The sequence below is a fragment of the Leptinotarsa decemlineata genome, unplaced genomic scaffold (genome assembly GCF_025532065.1).
Source record: "Leptinotarsa decemlineata unplaced genomic scaffold, Ldec_3_MD MMD2_tig00000505_RagTag_RagTag, whole genome shotgun sequence".
NCBI classification, from domain to species: domain Eukaryota; kingdom Metazoa; phylum Arthropoda; class Insecta; order Coleoptera; family Chrysomelidae; genus Leptinotarsa; species Leptinotarsa decemlineata.
In genome coordinates this window covers 20,935,120-20,947,457 of record NW_027412549.1, presented here as the reverse complement: position 1 = coordinate 20,947,457, position 12,338 = coordinate 20,935,120, and the positions used below count along the sequence as shown (strand labels likewise).

Below are 12,338 nucleotides of genomic sequence, written 5' to 3'. Positions count from 1 at the left end.
ATGTTTGTAATTATGTATATATGTGCTGTACATTTAATTGATGTGTAAGGTATTGAAATTAATTTATTCAATCAGTATTTTAAATTTTAAAACAACGATAAAAATAAAAACAACAATAAAATTTATTGGCGCTCCGGGCGACTTCATTGATTCCAAATTTTATCCCTGTTATAAACATTCTTGTTTTTAAGAATAATAAAGATTATTATTATTATTTATGCATTTTCATTAAATTAACCTTAAATACCTTTCTATCTTCTCTGAATATCCACCCACTTTGAGCTCTAGAAAATGATATGCTTTTCGTAGAAATTTGAGCTGCCAATATATCAGTTGACATAAGTAGGTCTACTTCATCTTCTATTTCCATTTCACTTTCCTGGAATCAGGTAATACCACTTAAACTCTATGTTGGTAAGAATGGTTTATTAGTACAATAATTATAACATAACGAACTGAATAAAAACAGGATCACTGAGAGCTCAAAGACATAAAATGCATATCAGAACTGCTTCAAGGTTTGGAAATAAACGCTGGCACAAGTGTATTATATTTGAGGGGTACTACTGTGAAGAGGACAAAATAGAAATTAACAGATAAATATTTTTTTATAAAAATTAAAATTCACCTCATTTTCATTCCTGTGATTGTACTAACCTTGTTAACATAATGTTATCATTTCAATTATCTATTTATCTAATACATTAGTTTATGAAGTTTTGTATCTATTCACTACATTGTTTTCACTCACACCGTTTTATGGTTATTAGTTAAATAATAACTTGACAGGTTGAAGATTCATAAATATTACTTCCGGAGTTCCTCAGGACTCCCATCTGGGACTCTTCATCTTCAACATTTATATTAACGATATATCTAGTAGTTTCCCCTACTGCGATTTTTAAATACATGCTGACGACTTGAAAGTATTCCATACTGTGAGATGTGCCAACGATCCATTCCCCATACAAAACAATATTGCTAATTTTGTGAAATTCTGCCAGAAAAACTCTCTACTCTTCAATCTTAAAAATGCCACTCTATCACGTTTACAAGAAACAAAATATTTACCACCACACCGATACCACATAAACAGGCAGCAGCTAAGGAAGACACCTAAAGTCAAAGACTCGGGAGTATTATATGACTCCAAACTATTATTTGACTCACATATTGACTATATTGCAAAAAGCTAACAAAACTCTAGGATTCCTGATTAGGACTTAAACGACTTCAGAAATATTAACTCTGTACACTTTACATGGTTTATGTAAATAGTCAGCTCATTTTTGCTCCAGTTATATGGAACCCCCTGTATATATCGTATATTGAAAGATTTGAATCTATACAAAGCACATTCGGTCATTTTTCGTCATTCTTTCATAATCTCAAAAATCCATTCCAAATTAAAATACAACTCAATTTGATATCATTGGTATACCTATATATAGACGCCAAATAGCTGATATTAAGTTCCTGTATAAAATAATGAATAATTATGAAAAATGAGAAATAAAACTGTCTATGTTTTTGCTAGTTTTTCTCATTTTTCATGATGATCTACTACATAGTAATGGCTATCAATTTATTAACAAATAATTGTTTCAACAGCAGCTCTATATTGAACCAACTTTCAATTAATGTATCTCTATATAATATCAGAGGAACATATTCATTTCAAACAAATCAAAGTAAAATTAAATAATAATAATGATAATAATCATCTTTATTTCAGAATATGTCAACGATACAATAAACATATAATGACAAAATACAATGAAATGACGTCAATGAGGGTTACAAGACACAATAATCTTGCATAAATAGACATATAAGATGCATAAAGATAATTTAAATAATTATGATTAAATACTCCGCAATATTAAAGGTTCCAGATGTATGAGTACCTTTTTTATTTCTATTTTGAACTTATTTATGCTGACCAATGCTTTTATTCTAACTGGTAATTTATTGAACAATCTAATGCACATGTATTGTGGGCTATTTTCAGTTATCTTGAGTCTGTGAACAGGGTAGTTGATATTTCTAGTCCTAGTTTCATATTTGTGAGGAACGTAATTTTAATAAACAAAGATTAAAAAAAACAATAAACATTCATAAATATAATTGCATAATTGGTCAATATATTGCTTATCGGAAAATACTTCTGCATGATTCCCTATATGGTATATTCAAGATTATTCTTAACGTTCTCTTCTGAATGATAAACACTTTTTCCGTATCAGAACTGCTTCCACAAAACATGATGCCATATTTAGCAGCTGCTTCAAAGTTTGCATGATACATAATTTTCATTGAACTGAAATTTGAAATCTATTCTCATGGCAAACACGACTGAATTTAGTTTCATGCACAATTTTGTTATTTGCTCAGACCAGCCCAAATATTCATTAATGTAAACACCTAAGAATTCAGTACAAGGAGCTATCTCTCTCTTTCTATTTTTCATATTTATGCTTGATGGACGTTCTATCTGTAGCTGTCTGGACGAAACAGGATCGTATTAGTTTTTTGATTCATTAAGAATCAATTTATTACTTTCAAACCAATGTTTGGTACCGACAAATAGATTAATTGCATTTTGCATAAGATCAGAAAAATTATCACCCCCGCATAAAAGGTTTGTGTCATCAGCATAATTTGTAATAAACTGTCTTCTTCAATACTGGTTGCACATCTATCATTCATGAAAATTATGAAAATATTGGACCGATAATACTACCCTGTGGTATTCCGATATTTGATGATGATATTTCAGATTTATACATTTTTCCTTGATTCTTAATGCACACTCTGAGTTCGTTCAGTGAGATAAGATTTAGCCCATTTCAGAGCATTCCCTCTAACACCATATCTCTCCTAGTTTAACCATCAACAGGTTTCTATCCACACAATCATAAGCCTTGGAAAGATCCAAAAACATTTCCAAGGCTAGTGACTTTTTTCAAGAAATATAATATATTTTGAGTGAACTGAAAAATGGCCGACATTGGTGACCTTCCTTGGTACTATTTGAATTCTTCCCTAAATAGGTGTTATAAACTTAAAATTCTATATCCAAATCAATAATACAACAAAAATACAAACTGAATATTTATCAATGGAACTGTACAATCAAATACCAGTGGAATGGAAGTATTACACAACTGAAAAATTAAAATACCAACTAAAACAATCATTGCTACTGGATCCACTATATGATATAAATGAAATTTTTCTTCATTCATGGGTCTAAATACTTGTCAAGAGTGTGTACTACAGATTTTGTGATTAATGTGTCTGTGTTTTCCATCTGTGTGCCTCTAAAGTTAAAACTGTTCATATATGTATAAGTGTGATTGGTTTTATATATGTAAATATCTAATTTTTGATACACTAACATATTTTTTTATGTTTAAATATTTTTTTTTGAGTTTGAGAATACTCTCTACAATATTGTAACGTACCTAAACAAAAAACTGTTGTGTGACTATTGTAACATACTGTTTTCTGTAAAAAAAAATGTGAAGGTGAATAAATATCTTATCTTAATAGAAATTAACATCTTTTCTAATTCCCTCTCAACCTTCACCACGTCTCTCGAACATTCATATATTCATCATTTTCATGTCTAACTATTGTAATTTGCACTGCACTTGATTAACAACTGTTCATAAAACGATATTGCATTTTATGTAATATAATCAAATTATTTACTGTTATTTTCACTTTATCATTTGTGAATACTCTCTCTGGGTTGTCCTGTTTTGTATTCACTGGAAATAAATAAATAGGAAGAAGGATAGATATCAATAACATAAAATTAGATATTTTTTGGCACAAGTATCAAAATTAATATACTATAATTGTTTCAGTTCACAATTATGCTCTAATGAATAAAGTTTAGATACTATTCTGGTTTCAAATAGACCAAGAAAAATACATTTTACGAGTGTTCATTAATTAAAATATATCATTTCTTCACTCTATCTCATTTTAGTGAATACTATTTCATTGAATTAAGAAATAAAACTAATATTTTAAAATTATAAAAATCGTTACCACCAATCAGCTGCAAATATAATATTTTAGGTTCATCATATTCTACCTGTCAAAAAGTATACAACGAACTTTACCTCATGCCTAACTTTCTGATAGACCTTTGAAATATTGTCTAGTACTGTGAGGCTATCTTCTGGTTGGCATATCCATTGAAAATGAAAGAAATATCTCCTCTTTCCCATCTCATATCAGAAAAATCAACAAGGGTGGTGTCTAACCGGATATTGGCTCCACTTTTATAAATTTTACAAATATCGGAAGGTAGAATTCTTGAAACTAATGGTACTGAAACAAAACATATATAATATAGTTCATGCAGCATCCACTAAAGATCCAATGTTGCATAAAGTAAATAATTTAGATCAAATATTTATGAATACAAAGATATTAGGTTGTTTTGTCCGTTTTGAAGTCATGTGTTTTGTGCTCTATACATTGATGCTGGTCATTTATTTTCAATTTCAATATTTTGCCTCAGCTTATTGCTATATGATGTCAGCCGTTTTTTCTCTATGCATTGAAATTTAATCAAAGCATTGTCAAAACAGTCAGAAAATTAACTCTACGAGCGCCTTCTGCAATATATCTCAGAAATTGATAATAACGAATAATTCAAAAATAAGTTGACCTCGAGAGTTTGATATACATCTACAAATCAAAAACCCCTTCATGATATAGTACTTTCGGTCAACAGTAAAGTCCCTTCTGATTATAAACCCATTCCATGATATACATTTTCTGAGATATATTGCACTGTCTATGCATGTGTTAATATGAATTGCATGCAGTTCATCAGAACTTCTGTCTGTATTAATACTGCAGAAACGGGCTATCAGGTATATGTGTAAGATTAAACCTCCGGATTCGTGCAAACATAAATTCGTTGAGCAAAAAATTTAACAGTGATTGCTTTGTTCATTTTGGAATCGGTTTGCCTCATTTACAAAAATATCTCCCTATTTGAGACTTCATGACATTCTCATAGCACCCATTCCACCGCGTTGAAATTGCCAATTCGCTTAACAATTTGGTCAAGAATTTATTACAATGGGGTCAAGATGTTTAATCACTTGCCCTCAGATATAAGACAGACAAATTTGTAATGTAGTAATGAAAATATTACAAGACTCACCAAAGTTAGTTTAAAATATAAAGGCATACAAATCCAAACATAAAAAGATTATGAAAATACAACTTTAGCAGTTGAAAATAAAAGTCAAAAGGCTATTTCTGGAAATGATTCACATAAGTGAAATTAATAATAACTCAAACAAAAAATCAAAATACAAAATTCAAGTCAAATCTACAATTATATTTTAACTTTTGATCAACAAAATGAAACAAATAATTTTAATATTAAAAAAAAAAAAAAAATCATAGATCACTTACATCATTAAAATCTCACTGTTTTTGCAAATATCTTAATAATCACATTTTCTCTGGTGCTGTGACAAAATTTTCAACGTCACATTTGCATTTGACTTTTCGGCTTTTTTATGTTTGGATTTATATGCCTTTTTATATTTTAAACTAACTTTGGCGAGTCTTTTCATTACTATAAATGTTTGCATCATATTATTTTTTGTAGATATTCTTGATAAAGGAAAAAATAAATTTCCGGGGGGATTTCATCCCATAAGGATGAAAATAATCCTTATTGGAAAACGAATCCACATGTTTCTAGAAATGATATGACATCTACAAAGGTTGATGCAGTCAAGCTGCTGAAAAATTATTCCCTGAAAATCAAAAAATAAACAGATTTTTATCGTTTCCATATTGATTTCAATTTAAGAGCCACCGATAGCTGTTTCAGCCTATTGGGCATCGTCAGTACCGGCAGGCGGTCCTCGATTGAAGACAAAATGAAAAAAAACAAGAAAGTACTTGATAAAAATAGCTACGTAAACGCAAGCGAAACATAAGTGGAACCACCTACTGGTGTGACACCCAAGGTGTCAAGCTGTTGGAAAATAATTCCATGAAAATCAAAAAATAAATAGATAAGTACTTTCTTGTTTTTTTCTCATTTTGTCTTCAATCGAGGACCGCCTGTTCGGTACTGACGATGCCCAATAGGCTGAAACAGCTGTCTACCGGAGGCTCTTGAATTGAAATCAATATGGGAATGATCAAAAAGTATTTATCTATAAATATATATATATATATATATATAATATATATATATTATATATATATTTTGAATAATGCAACTAATTTTCCTTTATTTTCAGTATTTTAATATTAAATTTCTCGGCTGGCGGTCAATGTTTTGGTTTATTTCCGGTTTTTGACGTGGTCTTCTTTGGTTATAATGTTAGACTTCAACTATTATTCGAATGTCTATCGCGTTACTAGATCGCTTGGCGTACCGCACTGTAGCTTCCACTTGACTGTGTCGATATGTTCGTGACTAGCGTTTATATATCGTTTCGTTATCGAATGCAGTAGACTTTCGCCGAAGTTCCATCAAATCGGTAGGATTATTCTCGCTACATCTAGAGCGGCAGCAAACATCGTACATCCGCGCGCTCTTAGCTACGTCAAGATTGGTTTAAAGCTACCAGTGGCGGCCGGCGTTATTTTATTTCGGGCATGATTTACAACATTATATATAAAATCAGTCCGTTTACTACGTCTGGAATCCGCACGGACCCCGCCAGCAAAGTTGAGGGTTAATGAAAAAATATCTGTTATATAAGTATCCAGTGGATTGAATACATACCCCATGACTGAAAATCCCACTTCAGCTCCATATAAAAGTCATTGATTCTATTCAGAGCCTCAACTAGATTGGGACGTCTGTCTTCCATTTGTTCTCTAGATTGCTGCCTGAACTTCCTTACAAGAGAAGAGACTGAAAATGAGTGGAAACTTATAATAATCTTTATTTGAAATAGGAAAAACCTAATTTACATACATTTCTAATATTTTTGTTACAATTTTGTTACATATTGGAATGATTTAAAAATAAATGACAAACATTAAATCAATACATTCTGAAGTTGATCAATAAGAGAATGAAAGAAAATTGTAGCTACAGATAACAAACAAATAATAAATAATATCATATTTGCACATTGAAAACAAATTTCTTCAGTTCGTGTTCAAACATGTTCAGAGATAGCTATTTTTAATAACATTTGGTAATGTATTGAACCGATATAAACCCTTGAAAAACAAAGAATTCATGATGTTTTATTTCTGCTTATATATAAATTATTATTATTTCGAGTGAAGTGGTGGTGAAATATCATGATGAAAGATAATGTGCTGTTCGAACATGCCATGAAAATATTATTTAGATGTTTCATCAAGAGTTGTAAAAGGACTGGAATGATATCAACAACTACCAGGGCACTGATATTGCTTTTACACAAATTTCGAAAACACGAAGTATTGATTATTCTTTTAAAAAGGTATATTCGTTTTGCTGTTGCTCCTCTTGTGCATATTCTCAATTTATCACTTATAAAGGGACATTTTTCATCAGATCTTTTTTGCACTGTGTAATTCAACCTTGTTACAAACAGGTGATCACGAATTATTTGACAACTACAAAGCTATAACCAATTCAGCTTGTTCTCACAAATTTTTAAATTAGCAATGTATGAACATACATGGACTGTTCAAAAAATGAGGTAAATGTTCAAATTTCGCGGACTACGTACATTCGATTAGCGGCTTTACTCAAACAAATAATCAGTTATTTTCGTTAAACCTACTTCATCACTAATATTCTTGTGTATGTTTTCGGTTATTACAAATCGCTAGTTTTAGTGCTGTACCATTAAATCTATTTTACCTGAATATCTTCAATTAAAGAATGGAGAAATATTTCTGAATATAAAATAGGTTCCATAGTGTAATAACATACTTGTGGGGCGATTTCCATAGCTAACAGCTTCAGCAAGTACCGTCCATCCTAAGCCATTTTTCACTTTTACAGGTGCATCATGTTTCAACAAAAGCTGGACACATTCTTGAAAAAGTAAGTAAGTAATATGTGAGATTATTTACTATATCTACCCAAAAAAATATTATTTTTGTTCAACACATTAAACACTATGTCAACGTTTACAATCGGGTCTCTGGCGCCAAATGTCTTTTTTGAATATATTGAATAAGGTATTTATCTCTGCTAATCAAATTGTACATCAAGTTTAACTTATTTGAGTCGTGGATAATTTACTAGATACGCTGAAAAGTTGTTAGGCTAACACACAGTTGGCGCTACTGATATTAAATCTATATGATTTTCAGTTAACCCTAATCTTCAAAACTCACGTGTACAATTTTCCAGCTGTTGGACTATCAGTTTGTGAGATAGAACATTTTGGGGGAAGCAACTATAAAAATGGTTTTATGACTGCTATAATCTTTGTATCGCCCTCCAAGGCTACTATATTGAATGATGAAATCAAATTTTATTTAAAATGTTTTTTTTCGGTTAGCCACACACACGGTGCTAGATTAGTTTGTGACTGTGTGCCATATATATACTATTCACACCAACAACGTATGTGTATAGTCTATGTAACAAGTTGACAGCATTACAGCACATGAGATTAAGGCTGTCATCTTAATTATGCATCAGATGTACTCTAAACAAGAACTTTTTACATCAGGCAGCTGTGAGTTCAGTTATCAATAAACTGCTGTTAATGTCTGTGAATTAGTAACTGTATATCAAGTACAAAAACATAATCAACAGCTTGAAGCACTAATAGAGGAACGTTTAGGATTAACGGAAGTGAGCGATAAAGAACCGTACCTTGCAGATTAAAATAATGACCCAGATTATATCGAAGAGAGTGGAATTTCCAAGTGATTTGGAACAGCTATCACCAGCAACTAGAATCACATTGAGTATATATTCTACCAATGGAGGTGAAGCAAAAGCAAGTTATTTGCTGGAAGAAGATTCCCATGAACCTGATAATGATGATCCAAAAGTTTGGGGCTACTTGTGAGGAATTTGAAAATCTTTTAATGAACCTGTTGGGGTTCCTGATGATATTGCAGCAAAAAATTTGGGTCAGAGTGTTGAAAGATTTTCAAAATTTTGTAACTGGTGATGTCTTTAAAGAAATTGTTGTGCAAACATTTATGCTGAAAAATTGTAATATAAAAAATTGCTGATGAAATTATTGGTCCAAAATTAAAAATAAATTATTGGACTTCATTACTAGTTGAAATGAAGGAATTTTTAGTAGTTATAATATGGATGGGACTCAACAGTGAACCTTCTCTCGAAGACTTCTGGCGGTAGTCTATTTTCTGCATCAATAAAAGCACGATTCCTTTTTGTGTTGTGGAAAAATTTCATTTTATCAATATCTGAAGGAAAAACGGCATGAATTTGGCTTCAAAGTTTTCAAGATATGTTCAAAGGGTGGTTATACATATCACATGAAAATTTATTGTGGTATGGTGAAAGTCGAAGGCAGTCCAGTAGCTACTGGGTAAGATGATAGGGGGACTTGTTGAATGAAGGCCAGATATTTTCACTGATAACTGGAATAACAGTTTTGATTTAACCCAGGAATTATTGGAATACAGGGCTCATTTGGTTGGCACACTTAGAAAACACAATTGTTTCTTGGCATCGCACTCTTATGCACTATAAGACTGTAGAATGTTACAAAAAAATTGGTTTGGAAGCGCTAACAAGACAACTGTTGTAAACTCATGGATCCCATACAATGCAGCCATTAATATAAATACACCTATTACAATATTTAGGGAAGACCGTTTCAATTGCAATCATTAAAAAACGAAGTCACTCCACAAACAGTTGTTGAAACGAAAACAACAACAAATAAAAAGACAAAAAATACAGTGCAAGTATTATAATAATTTTATAATATCACATATTCAATAGCACACAACCCTCAACAGCAAACAAGTTCTATATATTTCTCCAGCTTGTCCAGGTCAATCACCAATTTGTGTTGTTTCATCAATTTTCATACTTCAAAACTGAAATAATACAATTTTGTGATATTTATGAAATTTAATCCTGCACTAAAGCTAGAAATGTGCTATAACAAATACACGCTACGTATGCAGATTTAATATACACACGGCATAGAAAAGAAAGATCGATTATGTGTAATATCCATACACTTGGCGCCTTGTATTGACCGATTGTACATAATATTTTTACACACGGCGTTTAATGTGTTAAATACAAACCTTTCCTTCCCAACATTACTGCCAAGTGTAAAGCTGTATTTCCTAAAATAATTCAATAATGAAAAATTTACAGATTATTGCTAGGTTTTTCTTCTTTTACCATGCTTGTCTTTGGTAGAAACATCATGTTTCCTTATCAGTCGGGAGAGGTTTTGTAAATCATTTTCAAAAACAGCCTTATGAAGTGGAAAACGTTCTTTTTCATCTGTCATTTTCACTCCTTTATTCCTTTTCCAGTTATGCCTCCTTTCAGTTATCTATTGAATTTTTTTGAACAGATTGAATGTCTGAAAGATAGGCCCATTTCCCAACTGGGATTCAGGCACATTTACTCCATAATTAACTTATATTACTTCTGACATAGTAGATTATGATGTCTCTTGACATACAATTGAATATTTATCAAGATGAATTGAATATTATCGACGATAAAAGGTACTAAGTGATTTTCTGTTGAAATTAGATGTAGGTAACCCTAAAATGAAAATTATAATTATGAAATGTAAACTCACTATACTTCGCCTTCTCAGTAATGGGACTAGATAGATTTAATCCACTCGAAAACGTATCTAAATGTGAATTATTGAGGTGCCTCGAAATTAAATTACATATTTCACTTCTATTATAATAAAAAATGATCTAGTGTTGACATTGTTGCCAATGAATAGAATAACATTTTTATTTGAAAAGCATGTATTATTTTTATGTTGGCCACACAATGTATTTGCCTTCAGTGTTAGTTGTTATATATGGATGAAGTTTCTGTTGTCCATTTATGAGTTTTATTAGTTGGTTGGTTCATTTCAAAAGGATTTTGTTTGCAGCACATGCATTTTTTCTTAGTTGGTCACACTGTGTGTTTTTCAATAATTTAATTCATATCTAGTTGATATTTATACTGCCTATTTTTCAGATTTCATTTAGTTTTCATTATATTTATTTTCTATCAGTTTAGGTAAATTATTTGAGGTGTAGACAATTGGCTTGACATTCAAAATTAGAGACATAAAAACAATATGGTCCTATTTAATAAGAGGAACAATTTATATTATAATATTGGCCACACTTGCTGTTGCAATTATTTTGGATTGTCAAGTATAAGTCAATCATCATACGTCTTTCAAAGAAAGCATTCATCGAAAATTTACAAATTTCAAAATAATTCATCAAATTTGCTCACTACTGCCCTGCTATTTTGAACAAAATAAAGCTGAATTTGATTTTCAATGTTTCTAATTGAAATAGGGCTGTCAACCATATAATACCAAATTCCTCCCCCTTTGTGAAACATAAAATAGCGTATTTCACTAGACAGTATTTCACCCATAAAATTGAAATTGTATGGTAATAACTACATAATTGTACCTCTGGCTAAATGCGCCGTACGCAAATAAAGGCCAGGGAAACGTAGACCTCAGCTAGACAAGGTACCCCCATACGTTGTGAGAGCCATGTTCCAACTGTCACGAGACATTCGCAACGTAAGTGTTACAATAACAGATATTATATATCGAATACCCCCTAGATACTCCATCTGCCCTGCTAATTACCCCATTAATCACAGATCTGCAGATCGAGTACCTACAACCTTCCAACTCCCACTTGCGAGTACTCAAGGTCCCAGATCAGCCAGCAAAATTAATATTTTCGTAATAAGTGTAATAGTATGTAGGTATGCATACTTGCTAGCCTGAAAGTAGGTTCATTTCACAGATATCAACTGATGTAATTTTAACTTGATAATAATAATGAACGACACCATCATTTCTCTGAAGGAGCATAGGTACCTGTCGAATGATACTTCAGATATGTGATGGAATCGGCAGATATTTGATGAAAGTCCATAACGTATTCAGGCGTGTTTTTACACGTGTTCCCCTTCTGAGAAACTTTTTGGTGAAAATCTCACAATAAAGTGTTTTCTGAATATGATACTTCAGATGCTGATTCATGGGTTGAGCTGACGTCGCTTTTTGTTTAAAAACGAAGACGTGTAGATGTTGTTTGCATTTTCAACTCGGGCTAATCAATTTAATCTTCAGTGACGGTTTTTCCCAATGTCATCATTTCACAGAACG

General features: G+C 31.5%; 1 protein-coding gene across 1 annotated transcript; it reads right to left on the bottom strand.

Annotated features, from left to right (window-relative positions):
- Positions 1-238: 238 nt before the first annotated feature.
- LOC141481897 (ankyrin repeat domain-containing protein 13C-like) lies at positions 239-10,963 on the bottom strand (the record flags this gene model as incomplete). The annotated part of the gene is given in 8 exon segments (XM_074174245.1): positions 239-379; positions 4,137-4,201; positions 4,204-4,347; positions 6,788-6,919; positions 7,940-8,044; positions 10,261-10,302; positions 10,361-10,571; positions 10,773-10,963. Coding segments are annotated over 7 exon segments (741 nt in total), but the record flags the coding sequence as incomplete, so codon positions are not given.
- Positions 10,964-12,338: the final 1,375 nt, after the last annotated feature.